Source organism: Elgaria multicarinata, chromosome 8, assembly GCF_023053635.1.
Source record: "Elgaria multicarinata webbii isolate HBS135686 ecotype San Diego chromosome 8, rElgMul1.1.pri, whole genome shotgun sequence".
Lineage (NCBI taxonomy): Eukaryota > Metazoa > Chordata > Lepidosauria > Squamata > Anguidae > Elgaria > Elgaria multicarinata.
This window is the reverse complement of record NC_086178.1, coordinates 96347517-96371392: the sequence shown is the minus strand read 5'-3', so window position 1 is coordinate 96371392 and position 23876 is coordinate 96347517. Positions and strand designations below refer to the sequence as shown.

The window sequence follows — 23876 nt, the reverse complement described above, 5'->3', positions numbered from 1 at the left end:
TGGTATTCGGAGTGCCCACAATGTAGAAAGTAGAGGAATTGTTGAACTTCCTGGAAGGAGGTTCTCCTGATATAAACCATTTCTGTGCTTGCTACTTGTGGCTGACCTTCTGAGAAAAAAATGCATACCAGTAAGAGACCTTGGATTCTAGGGAGTCTTGAGCGGTCGTAGCTAAGATTGGGAGCTAGTGTGGTTGGGTTAAATCCTTGTGAGGAAAAGATAGTGCTAAGTAGTTTCCATTCAATTTACTCCTATGTGTACTCTTGCCCAGGGCCGGTGCCAGACTATTTTGCGCCCTAGGCAAGGTGAGCTACTTTCACACACACACACACGCCAACTTTGATTTTTAAGAACATATGTTTCCTGGAAAAAATAAGAAGGACAAAACTTGAAACTGCTAAATTTATTTTAAAGTGCAAGAAATACTTCATGCCAATTATAGCAAACAAATTGGAAAGGAACGTCTATCAGTCTAAAATGTATTATTTAATAGGAATATCACCTCCAAATCATCCCCCCCAACTCACACGCGTGCGCACACACACATCAGCATCACTCACGCCAAACAAACACACACATGAATACATGCATTCACTCAAAGACCCCATGCACCCATACATTCTCTCTCTCTCTTCCCGGCGCGTTCCGGAAGTCCGAATGTGGAGCCGCCCCACCCCCACCCCCACCCCAGCGTCCCTGGCTTCTCTTCAGTTGGGTGGGTGTGGGGCACCATCTTGCCCATCCAGGCCCAGCTGAATCCTCGGGCCGGGCTGGCTCACATCCAATGCGCATGAGTGCTGTGCCCGGCGCCCCTCTTAGCTTGGCGCTCTTCGGCAGCTGCCTGAGTGGCCTCTATGGTAGCACCGGCCCTGCTCTTGCCCCAATAAGATTTGGCTTGGTTGCTGATTTGAAGTTGAATCAGCTTTGCAGAGAAAAGCAAATCCAACTCTTCCCTACCTCACTGGTTTCACATTGCCTAAGGCTTTGAAATCCTGCACCACAGAAGCTACCTGTCTGTAAAGAGACTAGGAAACCATTAAGTATACTGCTTTAGAGGTTAGAAAGAAAGAGTTTCCATAAATTTTAGGAGACTATTATAAAATGTGTTCAACACATCTGCATTGGGTGTGTGTGTTACAGTACAGTACACCAAGCTTCTTGCCCCCGCCCCCGCCCCTCCATCAAACTGTTTCTTCAGCTGCCTTAGTATATTTGCAGGCTTAAAGAAACAAGTCTCTATCCTGTGTGATGCTTCCCAGCTCTTCAAGAAGGCACAGTGCAGAAGCCCGTGAATGCCTTTGTAATTTGTTTCCAGTTGTACAGGATGAGGGGTGTCATGGCTGCATAAGCTCATAACAACTCCACAGCAGCATCAGCCAGGTCCCAACAAAGCTCCCCAAAGCCTCATCTGCTTTTAGCAGAGGGAGGTGGGGGAATTCCTATTGGACTATCACAAAGCTTCATCCCACGTACCTGCTGCCCTCGGATTACCCCCGTAGCGCTAAGCTTTTGTTGTTGTTGTTTTTGCTACCGGGCGACAGCGATCCTTTGCATACCAGGAAGTGAGTTTAAGGGGGGAAATGTAAAAAATCATTAAAGATCAACAAATGACCCAATTCAATTCAAATTTGGTATGCTTAAAGCTCTCCCTAATATCTATTGCTGTGCCAATTTTGGTGTCTTTATCTTTAAAGCTTACGCAGATGTAAGCATTTCTTTAAAATCCTGCTCCTGTGCCCCAGCGGCGGCTCGGAAGATATGCTCAAAATGTAAGGGCTAAATACAGCGAATCTTTTTGCTTTATTGCACAATTAAGGCAAGGTGCATGGGAGTACTTCACAATCAAAGCAGATTATAAGGTGGAAAACTTCTGAGTCCTTTGCATGCAATTTGCAGTGATTGCACAGTATAACGCTGGTGTGATAAAGCTCTTAGTCTTTGAAAGTACAATCCAATATTTCCTATGCACTTGTCTCACCTCTGCCTCGCAGTTCTGAGTATTTCAAGTATGTTCTAGACATGTCTGGCAATGAAAATGGTTGAAAGGTTCTGAGAAAATGGCCCATTCAATCTGTCATTCATTGGGAATCTATTAGCAATCCCAGAGAGAGAAGTGCAGTGCTGTGGGTGTACAATAAAGGTTACCAATTACCAGTGCTAGCTGCAACCCGAAGAGGAGAAAGCCACTTCATACATCTTTGCCTGCTGGTTCCTAGTACCTATACACCCTTATACTCTGATCCTGCCTTAAGGCTATTTCACTAATACGTGATGGCAAATGTGTGCTCCGCCTTGTGTATGTTCGGAGTTGGGACCCATCCCTGTGATACACACTGTTGCAATTAATCATTGGTCATGCACACACATTGTTTTAGGTCTGCATGTAAAACATTTCATGAGAAAACTTTAAAATGTAATGTATGTGGTGGCCCTTAATGACTCAATTTCCTCCTTCATTCAACTATCAAGTATGTGCTCTTTATACCATGTCACCGATTATGATTACTTTGTTTCTTTAAATTCCATTTTTAATGAATTGTTCCCAGGGCCACTTTGAGAATGGAGCATGGGTTGGCACGTGCAAAGGCTTCTACCCCTACCCCTCTAATGTGATACGATGAAGGATGGTATGCAACTATGATAACTAAAATGTGGCCTCCTGGCAAATCCTGTTGCCATAGACATGACACATCCTTCTCTCGTCTTAAGGCTGGAAATGTAGAAGTTGGAATTGGCCCAGGGGGTCTCCAGTTGCTACTTTCTGCTTTAGACATGGCTTCCTTTCCCACTTCATTTTTACTACGTAGATGAACCTTGAGTTGAAAGCTCTGACTCATGCCTTATTCCAGACCATATTCTGTGGCTGGAGGCCAAACAGCTTTTGAGAATGTAACTTAGTGGCTGGTCTACCAAGAAGATATTCCAGCAATTTCTTGCTTAAGAACAAAATGTGTTTGTTTTGGCACAAGCATTCTTAGCATGAATTTCCTCTTCATAGTGGATGCCAAGAGAAATAGTCATGTAGTTTTCATTCTCTCTGTGCATATTCATGGAGGAGAGTTGCACATGTTGGAACATTTTTTGTGAAGACCCACATAGAGTGAGATACATGAGAACCTCCAACGGAAGTGGTCATTAAAGGACAACAGTGCCAAACTTTTGTTTTTTGAAGTAGGAACTCCCTGATGGAAACAATTCTCAGATCCTGTTTTGATGAGAGCCAAGAAAAACAGTGAAAATAGTATATATAAATTAAGCCTCTATTAAAAAGTGGGAGTTCATTTCTTTACATTGCCATTTCTTTAATGGTCGCACTGCACTTTATCCCAAAGGCTTAAGATGTAATGTATTTAAATCTCTACATAAAAATCAAATCCATCTATCTCTAAAAAAAATAAGATGGTGTGCACAAATCTCAACAGGATCAAAATATTTAGATCCATCATTGTCACTTGAGGCTCAGGTGACCTCAGTGGCACGGAGTGCCTTCTACAAACTCCGGTTGGTGGCCCAGCTACGCCCCTATCTAGACAGGGATAAACTGGCTTCAGTTGTCCATGCTCTGGTAACCTCCAAGTTTGATTACTGCAATGCGCTCTACATAGGGCTGCCTTTGAAGACGGTTCGGAAGCTGCAGCTCATGCAAAATGCAGCGGCCAGATTGATTTCGGGAACCAGAAGGTTTGACCATATAACCCCCTGCTCTGGTCCGCTTGAACTGGCTGCCTGTATGTTTCCGATCCCAATTTAAGGTGCTGGATTTGATCTATAAAGCCTTACATGGCTTGGGACCCCACAATACCTGATGGAACGCCTCTCCCGATGTGAATATACCGGGTCACTATGTTCAACATCTAAGGTCCTCCTCCGGGTGCCTACTCCGAGAGAGGCTCAGAGTGTGGCAACGAGGGACAGGGCCTTTTCGGTGGTGGCCCCCAGACTATGGAATGATCTCCCTTGCCTGGAGATCTTGCCTGGCACCAGCGCCAGGTTAAGACTTTCCTCTTTGCCCAGGCATATGGCGGCACATCTTAATCACCCACATGTTTAGTTGTTGTTTTTTTAAAGGTTTTTAATGCTTTATGTGTGTATGTACTGTGTTTTAGAATTTTAAATTTTGTATACTTGTTTTTAACTCAATTTTAGAATTTCTGTAAATTGCCCAGAGAACCCTGGCTATGGGAGCGGTATATAAGTGCAATAAATAAATAATATTCTAACCTGGGGTGGGCAGACTTCAGGCATATAGGATGTACTTTATTTTTTTTTACTAGAATCCCAGGATCCACCCTGCAGCCCCGGCCCAGCGCCCCGGGCTGAGAAGGTTCCCGTTCCTGATCTAGACCATTACTTGTGACAAGTTTAGCTGGGTGTGTTGTATTGGGTGTACACATAACAAAATATGTTGGTGTGCTTGCTGCATGTTGCCATCAACTTAACGGGTTGCATGCTAATTCCTACAAGTACTTTCAGTGCCCAAACTGTGAAGCACCTGAAGGAGCCAAAAACACTAGTTCTCACACTTCCGTTTCGGGTATGATTGTAGCTGCAGTGCTGACTCATATGAGGTTCAAAACACAGAGTCCTGTGTGAGAGAAAATAGCTCCCACATGTGGCGAGGTGACTTTAACTGCATCAACCCTACTGTTGTGGTGAAAACTGCCCTACCCCATATGGGAGTCGTTTGCACATAATGGCTCTTGCTGGAGTTTGGGCTCAACAAGATTTGGCATGGCAGCAGCACCCACACTGCAAAGGTAACTAGAAAAATTTCTGGACCTTAAGGTCTTCTGTGCATGTGTATGCATATGTGTTTGGCTTCCTTGGACTTCATTTGCCAGTCAAATCTGTTTCTTCAGGTGCTTCTGACTTCATTCCCATTTATAAATGGGCAGGCAATTGTATTACAAATGATTGGGAGATTTACTTTGTTACCATTTCTTCAGTTCAGGATAGTTGAGATTCATCATGTTTCATGCCCAAAGCCTTGTCATGATCTGCAGGAGAAATAAGTTGCCCTTGTAACACTCTAGTGCCTTCTTTAATTAGAGCAGCCTTCCTCAACCTGGAGCGCTCCAGATGTGTTGGACTACAACTCCCAGAATGCCCCAGCCAGCTCTGGCTGGGGCATTCTGGGAGATGCAGTCCAACACATCTGGAGCGCCCCAGGTTGAGGAAGGCTGAATGCCTAGAAACTGCTTGGGGAAAATCCATCAGGACACAAATCCAAACAAGGATTCTACTGTTAGTGTCTCGGCTGTAATATCTAAGCTTTTAATCATCAATGTACCTCAAGACTATTATCCAAATAATAAGGAAATATGGGTCAATTTAAGTTTTTAGGTGTGCTTCATCTTCAGTACTGTAAAATTTCAAATGTTTATAAACATTTGTTCACATTTAAAAAAATATGCAGGAATTTTCTGAACCCCTTCCGTTAATACCTAAGCACCACCAGCTGGTTTAGTCCTCTTATCAGGCAAACCAGATGATACAGAAAGATACTGTTTTTCTACCATATGTGCCTTGAGACACAGGCATGCTAGGCTAAATTAAAAACAGCTTTAGTGCTATCTAGCCATTTCCTGACTTTTGTTAGTATAAGCCAGACATTCGACACAGTTAGTGATTTGCTTGTGGGTATTGTCTACATAAGCTATTGTGTCTCCCACCCCATCCCATGCAGTCCTGCCTATATTAGGTACGAAAAGCGTGAGTTTGAACAAAGCGAGGGAAATACCCCTTTAGTGTACAGATAGTCTGCTCTGCTCATAAATGATTATGAGCTTATTTTTCCATTAAAAGGAATTAGCTTGGAGAGCTGTACAAATTATCTAATTATATACCAGTGCTATTCAGTCAGATGGCACACTTCGCCTCTTCTTTTACAGCAGTGCTTCCATCTAACACAATGTGCAACCCTAATTCACAATCAGAACTTGTGTATAAAAATAAAATCCGCAACAGCGCTGTAAAGAGGATTATTGGGATGGGATCAAACAATAATCTGCAAAGTACACATAGTCCAATACTGGGGAGAAAGTTCAGTCTCCTTTATTTGTGTTGATAGTATAATATATTATAAATTCTGAGAGCCCATTATAAGTCATTTTTGTCTTGATCACTCAGTTTAAAACTCAGGAATGAGTAATGTTCATGTTTAAAACCAAGGGGGGAAAGCTCAGTTAGTGAATCAATTTAAAAATACGCAATACTAGATCCTTATGTTCATTACTAGTCTTGAAGTGAATGAACACCACAGTCATTGAGGTTCCAAATACTATGGCAAATATCTCGGGTTTTAAAATGACAGTTTGATTAAATCTTAGGTGGGTTCAGCTCAAATATATGATGCGTTTTTAGAAATTTTTGACATCAGTGAACACAGAAGAATTTTACAAAGACTTTCTCAATGTTTTGTAATTTCAAGATTAAATGGGGGGAAAAAGGGAAGAAATGACAAATTTCATGTACAAGTGAGGGTCGGCAAGAGATGTGGCAGAGATCGGTGGCAGACCTAGGGTAGAGCAGGAAGGAGAATTGCCAGCTTCAGCTGGTATGTCAGCTACAGCTGTTCCTGGATTGTGAAGGTTTAGCCATTGGTAATCTCAAGACTAGATTATTGTAATGCGCTCTACATGGGGCTTCCCTTGGGCTTGGTCTGGAAGCTGCAGCAGAATGCACAGCGAGGCTGCTAACTGGGCCTCTTTCCGACAGCAAGTTACACCTTTGGTAAAAACTGTGTTAGCTGCTAATAAGTTACAGGCCAAGTTTAAGGGATTGTTGTTAACAGATAAACTTGGGACCAGGTTACCTTGGGGATCATCTCACCCCTTATATCTCTGCCCAGTCTCTGAGACGATCCGAGGGAGCACTTCTAAGGTTACCACATGCTTCTGAAGTTCACCTCAAGAGCACCTGCAATAGTGTTTAGTGTTGCAGCATCTACCCTCAGGGACACTTAACCAGCCGTCATTAGAGAGACCTCTACAATTCTGACATTTAGATGTCCTCTCAAGGCCCATTGCTTCACACAGGCTTTCCCTGAAGTGTAACCCATCCAGTGATGGCCTTTAGCACAGAGTAGAGTATGAGATTTTACTGTTAACATTTTTATTATTGTGTTTTATTATATTTTATTGTCTTGATGGTATTACATTTTATGTTCACCACTTTGATATCTCTGCGGAAAGTGGTATATACATTTGAATAATAAAAAAATATCTTAGGGTGCAATTCTATGCATGTTTAGACAGAAAGAAGTCCTACAATTCCCAACATCCTTGCATGCTGGAAATTGTAGGCCTTTTTTTCCCTAACTAAACATGAAGAGTATTGTGCCCTAATTTTCCCTCTTTCCCCTCACTCCAAAAGGTCCTCAGCTAGCAGGCTAGTTGAAGTTGTGCAAAGGCACTACCTGATCTTCAAGAACACCCCAAGCTGTGAACCTGATTTTTCAGAGGGAGTGCCACCTCATCCAAAATAGGCTGTATCCCCAGTCCCAGAGTAGCTTGTCTATTCACCAAACAGTTCCTCCAACTTCTCTGACCTGAGCTTCAACTTCTTTACACATATCCAATCCCTGTACTTGTGTGCATTCTCCCTCAGTATGCACCAGATCCATTTAAAATACTACCTCCTCATCTGCTGCCTGTTGGCAAATGCCTGTGTCATATTATTATTATTATATTATTAATATTATTTTGCTTGACAGCAGCAGCTACTATAATTCCTCCACCCCTGCCTTTTGCTTTCAGTTCCAAAGAGCACTTGCCAGGGGAGGAAGTGTCTGCAACTCCTACACAATGGCCTAGTTCAGACAACATGGTAAACCATGCTGCTTAACCACAAAATGGTTAACAGAATGCATTAACCTTAATGCATTCCATTAACCATTTTCTGGTTAAGCAGCATGGTTTAGCGTGTTGTCTGAACGGGGCCACTGTGATTAAAGCCGTGGTTTAAGGTGTCTTCTGAACAGGGCCAGCTTTCTCGCTTAACCACTGTGGTTAAAACCATGGTTTAAGGTGTCTTAATCATTCTCTGCATTTCTCTTTGTGCTGGTACCGATTTCCACTCCATACGGATCACAGGTACAGGTCTGATTTCTCTCTCTCAGCACCAGAGTTAGCCATGGATAAGTGACGGGAACACTATTAGATATTTTTCTCTGTGCAAAAGCAGGCAAGTTTTTGTTCTCCAGGCTAAAATGCAGCTACCGGAACAGGAAGTAGCAAAGCCAATTGTGTACCCTGATCCTATGTACGTTTTTATAGAGACGTACGTTCTGTTTACAACAGGAGTTACTCTCAATGATGGAGGCGATCCAAAACACCAGAGTGAAATCCTCAACCAATTCATGGGGCAATGAAATTTTGAGTAGTGAACAAAAAGCAGACTCCAGCCACAGTGAAGCAGTTTGTGCTTCGCTCAATCCTAAACAAATGACCAGTCCAACCTTCCCCAATCTGGTGCCAGTGTGCTCGACTACAGCGCCCATCATCCCCAGCCAGCACCCTGGTTGGGGATGATGGGAGTTTTAGACCAGCACATCTGGAGGTGCCCTGGGTTCATCCTTTTTAGCTTTATTTTTAAACTAGTTTTTTCTGTGCGTTTCGCAAAGCGCGTCGCCAATGACACCTGCGGCCTTCCCATCGAGCACCGTGGCCCTTCGGAGTAATAACCCGGGAGGTCACGGGGGACCAGCTAACCCAAAGCAGGGCACTCACCCCACTACCCACAGATGCCGCGTTCTGCGCACGCGCCGGGCGGCGAAGCCCGAGACCTTTCGTCCCAGAAATCTTTGCGCGTCGAGCCTTCGGTCCAACTCGAACCTCGGAAGAGAGCTTGAGTGGCAGCGTTTTAGCCCCGCCCCCAACAGTGCCTCGCTGGCATCCTGTCTTCGGCGGCCGCCAGTGGTCGCTATGGAAACCTTTTCTCCATCCGCTCTTCCTCCCCCTCCCCCACCGCCACCTCACTGCCTCTAGACCGCGGCGGCGGTGGCGTTTAGCGCTCAAGGCCTCGCCGCTCGCTTTCGCAGACTGACGGGGATGCTGCGGAGAGGCCCGGAGCGGAGCCATGGACCTGGACGAGGCGTTTGGGTTGGTGGGGGAGTTCGGCCCCAGGCAAAAGAAGCTCACCGCGTTCCTGGTGCTGCTGCAGGTGGGGGCCATGCGGGGACCGTCCAGTCCCTCCCCCTCTCTTCGCCTGATGGTTGCCCCCATCCCTTCGCTTCCTGCTTCCTCCCCCTGCTTGCTAGGAGGCGAAGCCAGCGCGGGAAGTAGGAGTGGGGACGGGAGGAGCGTCGTCCGCGTCGTCAGGGCAACAGGCAGGGTGCTGGGCAGCCTGCCCTCTACTGGATGGGCGCGCAGAAAGCGGCTGCGTCTCCTTCGGGGGGGGGGGGGGCTCGGGGCTCCCTCCTACCTAGGGCGGGGGGGAGAGAAGGAGCCTCTTTGGAAGGAGGTGCCTCGCGGGAGGGGGCTGGTGCTTCAGCTTGGGGGCTGCGGTCCCCATAGGAAGCTGCCTTATACCGAGTCAGACCATGGGTACAACTAGCCCGGTATTGTTGACACTGACTGGCAGCAGCTCTCAGGGGTTCAGGCAGTTTTCCCCAGGCCTCCCTGAAGAGGCCAGGGATCAAATCCAGGACATGAGTGCAAAGCATCTGCTCTACCACTCAGGTGCAACCTCTTCTAGATAACAGCACCTCTCCCTGAGCATGTGCAGAGTGCATATCGTACGAACACAGGAAGAAGCTGCCTTACATTGAGGCACGTTGGTCCATTTAGCTCAGTGTTGTCAACCTTGACTGGCAGCGGCTCTCCAGGGTTTCAGGCAGGAATTTTTCCAGCCCTACTTGGAGATGGCGGGGATCGAAGCTGGGAGAACAACGTCTCCGTGAGTTCAATCAGTGGGCTTGCTCTTAAAGAAATGGACATAGAGTGGCAGCCTCGATTTGACATTGCTGCGTGGCAGAAGTTTAGATGTTGGGTGCGAGGGCAGTGAGAGTTAATTCCTGCAATAAAATTACTGTGATTACATGCCACTTCACTCAGAAGGATTTCAGCAGGGCTTCTGACAAGCAGAATTTTAAAAGTGAAGCTCCCCTTCTCAATATGTGGGAGGGGGATTTCCCTTGTGGAATATTTGTCTACCAGGCCTAACTGAAAAAAAAGGCAGTGCCCCCTAAATGCTGCTAGTTCTCAGAAGTCATGTCCATTTTTTATGTGTGACAGTTACAGGTCTGAGGTTCTCCCTTTATTCATTTTTGCTTTTATGTTTTCCTTCCAGCACTTTTGTTTGAGTTCTGTCACCTAATCAAAGAAATTTTAGTCAGTTAAGAAAATGTGTTTGAATCAATTAACTCTGTATAAATTGTCATATGGATAAAACAATAGCTCTGAAGGGGGAAGCATTTTGTTTTGCAGTGATGCACATACATGTTGCAACAGGCCCGCCCCCCCCTTAGAAGAGATGTTCTCGTCCTCCTTTGTATGAGAAGGGGGAAATGTCTCTTCTAAGATGTGTCTGCAACCCAAAGGTGTTACTTGTGTTAACTATTATGAATAATTTTGAAAAATGAGGCCTGATTAATTTTTAATCAAGAAAAAAGAGTTTCAGAAAAAGCATAGAGGAGACTGGGGAGGCTGTGATATGATGGTATCCTATGGCCGCCCCACCTCCTTCCCTCCCTTTCTGAGTTGCCGCCACTAGACGGGCTAAATCACCCGTCTAGCAGAAATGCAAGGCAGCTGGAGCGCGGAGGTGAAGATTGCTTTTGCTGTCCTCTCACCCTGCATTGGATACTTGGCAGCCTCTGAGTTGGGAGGCTGCCGGCAACGCACATAGGACTGCGTCCTAATTTTGTTAACTGATATTAAGCCAGAGTTCCCTATTTCAGATGTAAGCCAGGATCTCTGCATTGAAGTGCGATGCTGCGGAGGAGCACTTGGTCATAACTTCTTAAACTATGGGGCTCCTCACCAGGGTATCATACACCATGAACATTTCATTTTCATTTCATGACAGGCAGGATTCTGGCCACACTACTATTGAGGAGAAAGACTCTCTAAATGTACAATCATCCCATCTAACAACTACTTACACCACAGAGGTTTCTCAATAAGGTAGGGTGACCATATGAAAAGGAGGACAGGGCTGTATCTTTAACAGTTGCCTAGAAAAGGGAATTTCAGCAGGTGTCATTTGTATATATGGAGAACCTGGTGAAATTCCCTCTTCATCACAACAGTTAAAGGTGCAGGAGCTATACTAGAGTGACCAGATTTAAAAGAGGGCAGGGCACCTGCAGCTTCAACTGTGGTGATGAAGAGGGAATTTCAGCAGGTTCCCCATATATACAAATGACACCTGCTGAAATTCCCTTTTCAATACGACTGTTAAAGATACAGGAGCCCTGTCCTCCTTTACATATGGTCACCCTAAATAAGGAAAATATAGCTTTTGTGGTAGCCTGTTAGACTGAACAAAATCTTGGTCAATGCTTTCCTGCTTCATTGTTATTAGGGAGCTATTTTTTAGTATCTGAACGTATTTTGGGAGTTGGTAATTTATAATGTGTTCAGAGAATGGTGGTGTAGACAACTATGAAATTCAGCCTGATCATGTGGTTTTTCGAAATAAACATTACTCAAGCAGCATGCAAGGACCACACTGCAAGGAAGGAGCACCCATGCTGCTGTGGTAAAATTTAAAGTAGGCTATAGTTACAGATTTTTGGTCTGACGTCATAGATGTCTGCTCATACCCTTCTGGTCAGTTTTTCCCTATCCCCCAAATCAAAATTAAATAACTTCAGACATACTTCACTCGTGTGCGGATTTTCTAAATGACAGTCAAGTCATTTATGTGGTATACATGCGCACACCCACGATACAAAACAGCAAAGAGAATCAGTTTGATGCAGGACAAGTTATGTAAACTAATGCTGTGGAAATGCAGTTTTAAAATAAAGACTCCCAAATCCAGTATTAAGATCTTGATCTTAAAAGAAGATATACAGACAATTTTATCTCTCTGAAAGGGAAGGAGCAAAAATGAATCTTGGAATGGTTAATGGGATATTCTTTTTTTTTTTAGCCACCTTTGTTGTAGCTTTAGTTGCAGGCCACTCTGAAAGCTTATTTATATTGCGTGGAGCTGTATAAATTTTTTTAAATTAAATATAGAAATAAATACTAATGACAGGCTTCCTCCACCATCTAATCTACCACTACCAATTGATCAACTCTATCTACAAATTGACCAACTGTTATACACTTTACACTCAATGTAAAAGTAGGCTGATCTCTTAAAACCTGGCATTTCATGTTTCTCATGTTTCTTTCACAGGTTGTACTTCTGTTCAAAGTGATATTAATAAAATATTAACTATGCTGGCACAATTTTTTTGTTTGGGTTCAGATCAGTAGTTGTGTGGTATGATGTCCTCTATGTGCATTTGAATTCCACTTTGTTAACAGCCACAAAAATAGTTTGGGGTAAATTAGGGATGGTAATGGAAGCCAAGGTGTAGGTACAGCGTTGCTGTCATGACTTTGAAATACTGCCTCCTACTGTTTCCATGATTGGGGCTTTTATTTGAAAAAAATGTTCATAAACTTTGCTGAGCTGCTGTAATAGTAAGTAAAGTGAGACTATGTCCTAAGTACTAAACATTGATTTAGCTGCACTCGAATCTCTTAAAGGTCATCCCATTGAATATACAGTTGTGTGAAAAAGAAAGTACACCCTCTTGGAATTGTATGATTTTACATATCAGGACATAATAACAATCATCTGTTCCTTAGCAGGTCTAAAAATTAGGTAAATACAACCTCAGATGAACAACAACACATGACATATTACACCGTGTCATGATTTATTTAACAGAAATAAAGCCAGAATGGAGAAGCCATGTATGAAAAGGTAAGTACACCCTTACTGCTTCCATAGGAATTAAGATGCTAAGTAGCAGACAGGTGCTGCTAATCAAATGCCCGTGATTAATTGATCATCAGCAAGTATGACCACCTCTATAAAAGCCAAAGTTTTTTCAGTTTGCTGGTCTGGAGCATCCAGGTGTGTGTTAACACAATGCCAAGGAGGAAAGACATAGCAATAATCTTAGAGAAGCAATTGCTGCTGCCCATCAATCTGGGAAGGGTTATAAGGCTATTTCCAAATAATTAAGTCCATCATTCTACAGTGAGAAAGATGATTCAAAAGTGGAAAACATTCAAGACTGTTGCCAATCTTCCCAGGAGAGGACGTCCCAGCAAAATCACCCCAAGGTCAGACCGTGCAATGCTCAGAGAAATTGCAAAAAACCCAAGAGTTACATCTCAGACTCTACAGGCCTCAGTGAGCATGTTAAATGTTAAGGTTCATGACAGTACAATTAAAAAAAGACTGAACAAGTATGGTTTGTTTGGAAGGGTTGCCAGGAGAAAGCCTCTTCTCTCTAAAAAGAATGTGGCAGTACGGCTTAGGTTGGCAAAGTTGCATCTGAACAAACCACAAGACTTCTGGAACAATGTCCTTTGGACAGACAAGACCAAAGTGGAGATGTTTGGCCATAATGCACAGCGCCATGTTTGGCGAAAACCAAACAGAGCATATCAGCACAAACACCTCATACCAACTGTCAAGCATGGTGGTGGAGGGATGATGATTTGGGCTTGTTTTGCAGCCACAGGACCTGGGAACCTTGCAGTCATTGAGTCGACCATGAACTCCTCTGTATACCAAAGTATTCTAGAGTCAAATGTGAGGCCATCTGTCCGACAGCTAAAGCTTGGCTGAAATTAGGTCATGCAACAGGACAATGATCCCAAGCACATCAGCAAATCTACAACAGAATGGCTGAAAAAGAAAAGAATCAAGGTGTTGCAATGGCCCAGTCAAAGTCCAGACCTCAACCCGATTGAAATGCTGTGGCAGGACCTTAAGAGAGCTGTGCATAAACAAATGCCCTCAAACCTCAATGAACTGAAGCAACGTTGTAAAGAAGAGTGGGCCAAAATTCCTCCACAACGATGTGAGAGACTGGTAAAGTCATACAGAAAATGATTACTTCAAGTTATTGCTGCTAAAGGTGGTTCTACAAGCTATTGAATCATAAGGTGTACTTACTTTTTCCACACATGGCTTCTCCATTTTGGCTTTATTTCTGTTAAATAAATCATGACACGGTGTAATATGTCATGTGTTGTTGTTCATCTGAGGTTGTATTTACCTAATTTTTAGACCTGCTAAGGAACAGATGATTGTTATTATGTCCTGATATGTAAAATCATACAATTCCAAGAGGGTGTACTTTCTTTTTCACATGACTGTATTAGGATGTACAGAGCTGTAGAAGACATCCATGGCCCCAGAACCACACTCTGCCCTTAAGAATAGTTGCAGCAGGACATTTTAGCTTACTCTATAATTTTTAAATAGCCAAACATTTCCTAATACTCAAATATTAGGAATATTAGGAACATGATCCTAAGCATGAATGAAATTCCTAGTAAATGTGCTTGGGATTGCAGCTTTACTCAGTGGGAGTGGAAAAACATTAGTGTCTTCCTCTTTGCTTGTTAGAATGTCTGTTAAATATTTGAAAAATGTTCATCATTATGACGGGCAATATGTTTGTTAAGAAAAGATTAGTATATTGTATCCCCAAAGATTGCAGTTTGTCTCTGCCTATTCTGTGGACAGTGACACAACGACTGGGTTCAGACAACACGATAACCAATGGTGGTTTAAACAGTTGATGGTTGGTTGTGCGGAGGGAGTTTTTTAACCAACGGTTGGTTATTTGGCTGAAATAACCAACGCTGTGCAGAGTTGGCTATTTGAACCATCATTGGTTATCGTGTTGTGTGGAGGGCATTGTTGGTTATTTCCTCGGCCAGAGTCGCAAGGCAAGAGCGGGTTATGTATAGAGAATCAAGTCGTTACTTAACTGCAGTGCCCCATCTGGATTTTGTTTCTTGGTTACAGTAGAGTGTGATCATCTTGACACCCGCCATTAAAATTTTCCTTATTGTTGATCTTAAAACTTTTTATTTTACTTTTAAGGTGTTTGTGGCCTTTCAATCTATGCTTATTGTGCTAGTGGGAGCAGTGCCAGAATATCTTCTTGACCAAGAATGGATGCCATCTAGTACAGAAGTTCTTGCAAAGCATGTCAGGTTTGTCAGTAACTTCACATCCATAGCAACAGAGGCAAGTACATTTTGTTGCTATTACTGAACTTTTTTTTTGTAATGTTTTAGGTTTCTCCTTTCACCCATATGGCTTCAATGTAGGATGCTGCCTGTTAAAACTTTGGAAGAAAAAATGTTTATGTTGGACTTATGTGTATTTTGCAGTTCTTCTTTAAATGAGGTCATGGAATTTGCTGATAAAGGAGAAATCAGTTGAACTAGTACTCTAACCTCTAGCCTAAAAGCACTTAAAGGTGCTAGCATTTCTTCTTTTATAAAACATGTATAATTCAAGGTGTTACTACTTGCCCTGACTTTAAATTAATTGGTTACTTCTAATTCTGTAAGCCTTCAAATTCATCACAGTATGATTTGTACCCTTAAGTAATGAAAGCACTATCTTGTCCCTTAGTCTACTTATTACATTTTTTAATGTTTTAAAATCTTGCAAGCCTTACAGGTCTGTTTCTATATATACAATCAAATACTGCTGTTGGCAGTTTGAGCCTCCTTTGCTGTTTTTCATTTGTGTTTGGATCTCTGTTATCTGTTATAGTCTATATTTTTAGGCTAGGATCCAAAAATACCCCTATGCATATAATATCATGCACCAAAGTGACTCTGAACGTACATTTCTCAAGGAATATCCCTTGCCACATAGCAAACTTGCTTTTGAAACTGAGGTGAGTTTCAGAAGTAGTTTGTGATGTGCCTGGCCACAGTTATCCATTCTTTGCTAACTTCAAGGTTGGATTACAGTTTGCATGCGATAGTCTCTGAAGATAGTTTGGAAACTGCATCTAGTCTAGAACATTGCAGCTAGACTGCTAAAAAGGACCAGGCAAAGAAATCTGACTTCACCTGCATGTTTTCCAGCAAATTTCTGAACCGATTCAAAGTGCTGGTCTTAATCTTGAAAGTTCAATATTGCTTAGGACCCAAATACTTGTTGGACTCTGTTCTCCCATGTCAATTCACCCATCCACCGAGATCATCATCTCAGACCTTTCTCCAGTTGCCCCTGGTAACTGAACTCTGGTGGCCTTCAGTGGTGGCTTGTGGCCTTTGGAATGCGTTCCATAGGTAGGCCTGTGTGGCGGCCTCATTACTATCATTTAGACGAAATTATTTCTGTTTTCTGAAGCTTTTAAGAACTGCTAATGTTATGTTTTTAAGTTAGAGTAATTTTGATTTTACTGCCTGTTTGAATTGCCAAATTAGTTTGTAGCTTTATTTTATTACTATTTTAAAATTGTACTTTTATTTTTTCTTACTACTTCCTTTGCCACTCTGGCAATATAAATTTTAAGCTGAAGCTGTATAAAATAATGTTTAAGATGTAGATGAGCCTCGTGTGGCGCAGAGCGGTAAAGCAGCAGTTTCTGCAGCTGAAACTCTCCCCCATGGCCTGAGTTCGATCCCAGCGGAAGCTGGTTTCAGGCAGCCAGCTCGGGTCGACTCAGCCTTCCATCCTCCCGAGGTCTGTAAAATGAGTACCCAGTTAGCTGGGGGAAAGGTAATCACGGCCGGGGAAGGCAACGGCAAACCACCCCACTATAAGGCCTGCCAAGAAAATGTCAGTGAAACCTGGCATCCCTCCAAGAGTCAGTAATGACTCAGTGCTTGCACGAGAGGTTCCTTTCCCTTTTCCAAGATGTAGATACATAATTTTTAAAAATCAACAAAAGATTAAAACATTGCATAAAGTAATCAGCAGTAGTGGCAGAAATCAGCCAAGTGGTGGGAAAGCTTGAGAGGAAGGGTAGTTTCTACCTGTCAGTGGAAGGAGAATAAGGGTGCTTCTTGGTGGATGCCCTGGTAAGAGCATTCCGTAAAGAGGATGCAGCCACAGAGGAGTCCTGCTCCACATTCCTGTTAATCACACCTCTGAAAAGGAGGCTTCACAGAGCAAGGCAGCATCTTCAGCATTTTGAGGACAGGGAAGAAGATTTGGGAGAAGGTGCTCTGGCATGCAGTGCTCTAGAGGTCTGTCATTGTTTTTTGTTGTTTAGTTTTAGTATGGAGCATACTGGAGGGTCATGTCTAAGATACACTGCATTTATTTTTTTGAACCAAACTATAACACAAAAAATGCAATAGTAGCTTCATGCTTTACATCCAATTTTTAAAATATCAGTAGGGAAACATAATTAAAATATTTGTGTAAGTTTTAATACTGTCTTGATGTTTCATTACCACTGAACAAAAACATGACTTTTCCTTTTTGAACTACTCATATTGCTTCTTACAAGATTGAATAGTAATAGCTTCATTTTACGAAATAAAAAAGTGTGTGTGCGTGGGGGCTCCTGCTGGCATTAACATGATGATAGCATATAGTAAAATAAACACACAAATTGAACATGCAGGCTGTTTCTTCATTAGGAACAATTTGGGCTATTTACAAAAAAGGAAATTAGAAGATTTGCATTTTGTTTAAAATGGGCCAAAGGTATCATAGAAAGGGACATTATACAGCTGTTATTTTTCTAGCGCCCTCACTTCTGTGTTCTTATTATTTAAATTGAATTATAAGCAGATTAAAAAAAAGCATAGGTCCTTTTTATGCTTTCTTCCCATCATACTCCACTGTTACCAGTGTAATTTTTCATGTTCTTTAGGCATAATTTACTCTACATTTCATTTTGGCGAACTGGAATGGTGGGGGTGAGAAGTAGTTCAATAATATATAATACAATAAAATTTCTGCTCCTTCAAATGTATGTATGGAAGTGCTTATGATTATTTGGAACATTGCACCTCTGTGCGTGGGTTAAAAAAAATCTACTGGAAAAATCATAAAGTGTTCTGCCTGTGACACTGATAGTTACACATGTATTATTTATAAGCTAGATAATCTTGGACATGTCACAACTTTTGTTACATCCTTGTTCAAGAACGTGCCAATGGCCTGAAGGTACAATGAGCTCAGAAAACATAAAATATATATTGTTAGTTTCCTTTACATTGTTAATATTTTTTCCCCTCAACCCAATTCCCCCCCGCCCCAAAAGACAGCATGTAAAAGCTTGTCAAATTTAATGCTATTTCACTTTTTTAGCTTTTGAAAGCTATTTCTTTGGCAGATATCTAGGAAACTTATAACAAGCCTTTGCTTTCCCTTAAATGATTTCATTAATGACAGGGTTTTTCACACTTAAGAACTGTAGTTGAATTTCTTGCAGTTATAAATTGAATGAAAGAGTCATACTTTGGAGCTTTATGTAAGTTATAACTGCGGTTCTAAGGAGAAGAAAAGATGAGGGTGCCAAACTTCTAAGAAATATAAGCGCAGATGGTTAAAATGATGAATTGGTGGGGGTAATGTATTTTTTATACCATCCCAAAATTCTGCATTTTATTCAGCTGCATTTACGTTTCTTGTAAGAGTGGTTCCTTTAGCTTATTTCTCATTCCACTGCCCCAAACATGAATTAACAGTCCATTGTAGAACATTGTTTGTTTTTTGTACTGATGGCTATCCTGTATATCAAGGACATCATCAGAGCCTCTAAATTTGTAGCTTCCTAGAATTACATTGAAATAGAAGCGACAGCTGTTTAAACAAGTAGCCGTTATGAATTCAGCTTGGTATTTTGCTAGTTACCATAGTAACCAATGTCAGATTGCAGTTGTTCCCTACGCAACTACAAAATGTATTCCAGACCAGGGAGCTCTTCTGTATCCCTGATGGTCTGATAGAGGTGCTTCCCTCTTGAGATGACTTCTGACCTTGGGGGTTGAGGAAGAGCTCTTACTCCACTTTTTGTCTGATCTTAGGAGAGTTGATTTCAATTCATAGCCAGGCCTTTTTCATTTTTGTATGCCATGTCAGTCTTCACAAGTGTGAAAAACTAGCCTAGCCTAGGATAACCAAAATGGTTTCAGCAAGGACAGGCATAGGAAATGCATTGTAATCAAATGCTTGGAAGCTATGGTGCCTTAATACTTGAGCTTTAGATTTTGAGTGGGAGGGGGAAGTAGTACGTGATGTCACAAACCATGTGTCAGCAGATGGGCTGAGCCTGTTTCTTATAAAATGTGTGTGTGTGTGTGTGTGTGTGTGTGTGAGAGAGAGAGAGAGAGAGAGAGAGAGAGAGAATTTTAAACCTCCTGCCCAGTTGATTTTCAGGTCTTCAAGCCACAATGGGAGCAGAAGTTTCAGGAATGTGTGTGAAAAGCATGGCGAGAAAAAGGGGTTCAGCAACCATCACCACCCCTAATTCTCCCAACCATCATACCTGCGCTTTGTAGGAAATTTGCAGCATGCTGATTCTGATATGCAGGCATGCTGCCATCATGTTTACTTTGTTCCTCCAACTGTTGAGATTGACTAAGTTATGATGAGTATGTTACTGTATTTTAACTGAAAAGACTCCTTTTTGTTTTCAACAGTGGTATTTAATCAAACATGAAGCATATAAGGTGAGCCTGGCATCATCCCTGTATTTCGCTGGCTTACTCATTGGAAATATAATGTTTGGTCCATTGTCAGATAAACTGGGCAGAAAGCCTGTGTATCTAACAGGTAAGATTACAGTGGAAATTGTGTCTCTGACAAGACTTCTCTGCAGATTTCCATTTTGGCTGCTAATAGTAATTATTTTTGGCATTAAAGCCATCTGAACAGAGTTCATACTTTCAGATATATGTATGAATTTCCTGGGCATTATACAACTGCAGCTTTTCAGAATTATTCCACAAAAGTATGAAATTAAAAATTAAAACTGCAATTTAAACGTGGTTAACATCAATAATACATATTAGCAGTAAAATTTTATAACATACTTTTGTGTCTCCCAGGTTATATTAACTCATCCAATGTAATATGTTCTGAATTAAAAGAAAAATCATCATTGGGAAATGTCTATTGTGCACATATTTAGTTGTATATCATAAGTGTCTTTAGGCTGTAATTCTGTGTACACTTACCAGGGAGTAAGCCCCTTTGAACATAGAAGAGCTGTTCACATGTAAAGGTAGCAAATTGGAAGTTAATTAACATTAATTAAACCACAATTTGTTGTGGCATGTGACTTGTGCATTCAACAGGTTTTTTCAATATTCAACCCCGCTCAAATGGGGGTTGCTACATGATACCCAAATCTGGACACCATAGATTACCTTATTACGAATTGTAATAAATAACCTTATTACGAATTGTAATAAATAACCTTATTATGAATTGTAGGTTAACTTCTTTAACCCATGATTAATAAATAGTGTCAGCCCCCAGTTGGCCTGATTGGGGGTTGAATGTTCAAAATGGCTGCAGCATGTGCCCAGCATGTGCTATAACAAATCATGTGTTAATTGTCACTATTATATGTCAACTGGGTCAGTGGTACTTACTTCTGAGTAAGCATGCATAGGATTGTGCTGTTAAGCCACTGAACTGGTTCGGAGAACATGACTGCCCACCATGGTCTGTTTTAAGGTTAGGCGAGGATTGTTTAACCCTCAAATAACTCCTGCTGCCCAGGTTTGGAAGCCACAGCAAACCATGGCTGGTGCTTGCATATTTATAATATTCATAAATTAACCCATGATGTGCTGCCGTGTTGTGCTGACTGGCCCACTTATTTGGAAACAACTTATTAGAGGTCTTAACATATTTTCAAGTAATCAATACATCTGTGCCCATACAGATTCTCTCTTAGAACTTAATAAGACCAGCTTGCAGTTAAGTGGTACTGTAGATCCTGTTATAAATGTAACATATCTAATAATTTCACTTTGGGTAGTGCCACCATATATGTATGAAACCCACTTCATCTTGACCACAGCTCCAACAACTTTTGCCATATTCACCTTGCATATTTAATCTTGATAAAGATAAGTTAATACTTAGAGGGTTACACAGTAGTCTTCATACCTGTGTTTTACTTGAAGGTGTTGGATATTTTTGAACATGGTTTTGTCTGTTTATGTTTTAAGATACTAAAAATACTGTATGATCTTTTACTTGGTTGGAACTGAGGTTTTACCCAAAGTGAAATGAAGTTTTTTTTCTCCCCTTTCCAATATTTTTTTCATTTAAGACTGGAGCCCTTATAGACACACTTACACACACACACACACACGTTTCTGAGTAGATATGCATAGGATTGCATTATAAAACTAATAACGTCTGCCTTTTGTGTGTGTTTGTGCAGGTCTTTGCTTTGATGTGATTTTTGGGTATGTTTCAGCATTTGCTCCAAACTATGAAGTTTTTGCAGTGTCGCGCTTTTTTGTTGGAGTCACAAATGGTGGAATGTCTTTAGTGGCTTTTGTTTTGACACAAGAATATGTAGGAAAATCCTTCTGGGCACTTACAGGTGAGATATAGGAACTTGGGCTCAATCCGTAAAAGAAATGTAGTTATTAAAATTCTGGTACATTATATTTTTTCTACATTTAGTAAGTCTTTATGGTAAGAATGGGTCAGTATTCTCAATCCAGCTTCCACTGATTTCTGTAGGTTATTTGCCTACATGTTCAGAACTAGATGCAGTATGGTCAGCTAAGAACAATAAAGCATTTAAGAGTTGTGCCTCTGTGGATTTCTAAGCATTTTGAGCCAATCAATTATTTTTTGTGAAAAACATTCTTTTACAAAATGTAGATTTCATGTACTTGTTCCTAAAATCCACTCATAATTCTATTGCTCAACTGCTCAGCAAACAGCAGGACCTGCTCCACCCATTTCCCCCCAGAACATTTTTTTTTCCATAAGCTTTTTCTTTTCTCCCTAGCCCATACCCAAATCTTCCCCATTTAAAGCAATAGCTCTCAAAGTTTGAAGGAAGCTTTCTCCCCGCCCCCCAACTCCAAACAAAATAAGGCATTTAATTCTGTCGCTTGGGGGAGACTGAACAACACTGAGGTTTCTCCTAGGTTCTGGTATCCATTAGGAAGTTTAGAGCATGCAGGGACACCTACATGACCCATTTCTTTTCTTTGAACTTTGTTGTTAGGCCTATGACAGCTAGGTACTGCATAGAATTATTTAAAAATATGGCCCTTGTCCCCCAAATGGACACTGCTGAACAAACCATCTGTGAAAGGGCAAGTTCCCTCATGCATGCTCATCACTAGATAACTGTGGAATCAAGTAACAACTGAGCCATCTTGGATCAAACACTGGAAATAAAACTTCTTTTGTATTGCTCTGTGCTTTTTAGTGGAATTTGTTCACATACTCGCTTGTCAGTCATCAAGCGATGGCAGAGCATAGATGGCAAAGCATAGATAAAGCTCAGGGAGCCTTGATCATTTGTTTTCTTGATTTGGGGAACTTTCAGTTATACCATTGTGGATGAACTATATACGAAGTATGGTCTTAAGTGGTTTTCTTAGTTCTGTACTATTCCCCCTGCCCCTTGGTGTGGTGCTCTTCTGACCTACTACTAAATGTAATGAGTAGTTTTGTGTTCTCATTCTCTTCTTGTTGCTTTTTCTTCTTCTCCCAAATCTTCTTTCCCATTTGTTTGTTCCTGCTTCCCCCAATTTGATGCTCTCTGGCTACTTTCCCTTATTTCTCCCTCCGGCTGGGCTTTCTTGGTTCACCTATAGTTTCTCGGCAGAGCTGGGCCCTTGAGAGGTTGAAGAGGTACTCTGCTCCATGCTGCAGCCTGCCCTTTCAGGTGCTGTGTTGTTTAGTATCTCTCCACCATTGAGCAGGCTGAGACAGTTGATTAAAACTTGAGAGGGAGCCATTGACTGTTGCCTTTCACAGTAGTGTTGATGATGTCAGCGTTGTCATGACAGCAGTGTCTGAAGCTCTGTAAGCTACAGTTTTTGAACTTCACTTATGGTATCTAGCATAATTTAACAATACATAGAAAGAGATGGCAACATTTTGCTCTTCCATAATTAACTCGATTGATAGATGTTCTTCAGAAAATTCTGAAAACCCGAATGACATCTTAATAAGGTTGCAATCCCCATAAATATAGAGATTTAGAGCACAATCCTATGCACATTTACTTGGATGTAAGCCCCCTTATGTTTGATGGGGCTTGACTCCAAGGTAATCGTGCACAGGATTGTAGGCTTAGAGTAGGTTACATTGAAATTAGTGGGATTCTCCCTCTTTCCCAATAAATATAGCTAAGATTAAAATGCTAATAACTTTGCAAAATGGCTTTCTGCACACTGCTTGTCTTCTGCAAATCCCATTCCCAATCTGGATAATATTTTAGATTATGCAGAGAAACATCACTTATGGCATTTATTTGCCTCATATTTTCTGTGCTTGTATCTGTTGCTTGTCCTTCATTTTTCTCTCTATCTGCCTACATTTTAAAGAAGTACTCATAAACAATCCAACTGTAATTTCTTAAACCAGTTTATTGAGCTATGTTACCTGTCCTAAGATTTAAAAGGGCAGAGAGGAATGTTTAAGATGGTGATTAAGATACACTATACACAGTTGGGTTCAGGAACTGTTGACCTTAACTGCTCATGAAAAGGCATATTACACCAAATTATTAAAAGAAAATAAATTCCAATTAATGTGGGGAGTTTTTCTTGAATTACATGCAGAGTATTTTGAACCACTGCAAAACCAGTGCAAGCCAGTAAAGAGAATTGCTTGATATAACTCTTTTATTTTATTTTTTGAATTTATTTTCCCCATGTAACTATTAATTTATGCAGTTTTTGCTTAATGATTTTACTTATAGGCATGAA

At 41.5% G+C, this 23876-nt stretch overlaps 1 protein-coding gene across 3 annotated transcripts in view; it reads left to right on the top strand.

Moving 5' to 3' along the window:
- The first annotated feature begins 9000 nt into the window (after positions 1 to 9000).
- LOC134403042 (solute carrier family 22 member 15-like) overlaps positions 9001 to 23876 on the top strand; it is a 31984-nt gene continuing 17108 nt past the window's right edge. For 2 of the 3 annotated variants that reach the window (XM_063133072.1, XM_063133073.1), the window contains exons 1-4: positions 9001 to 9162; positions 15073 to 15219; positions 19596 to 19728; positions 21356 to 21520. In XM_063133072.1, coding sequence (XP_062989142.1) covers positions 9079 to 9162; positions 15073 to 15219; positions 19596 to 19728; positions 21356 to 21520 — 529 coding nt within the window. In that variant the 5' untranslated portion in view covers positions 9001 to 9078. The remainder of the gene's footprint in view (positions 9163 to 15072; positions 15220 to 19595; positions 19729 to 21355; positions 21521 to 23876) is intronic. The other variant, XM_063133074.1, reaches the window with a different exon arrangement.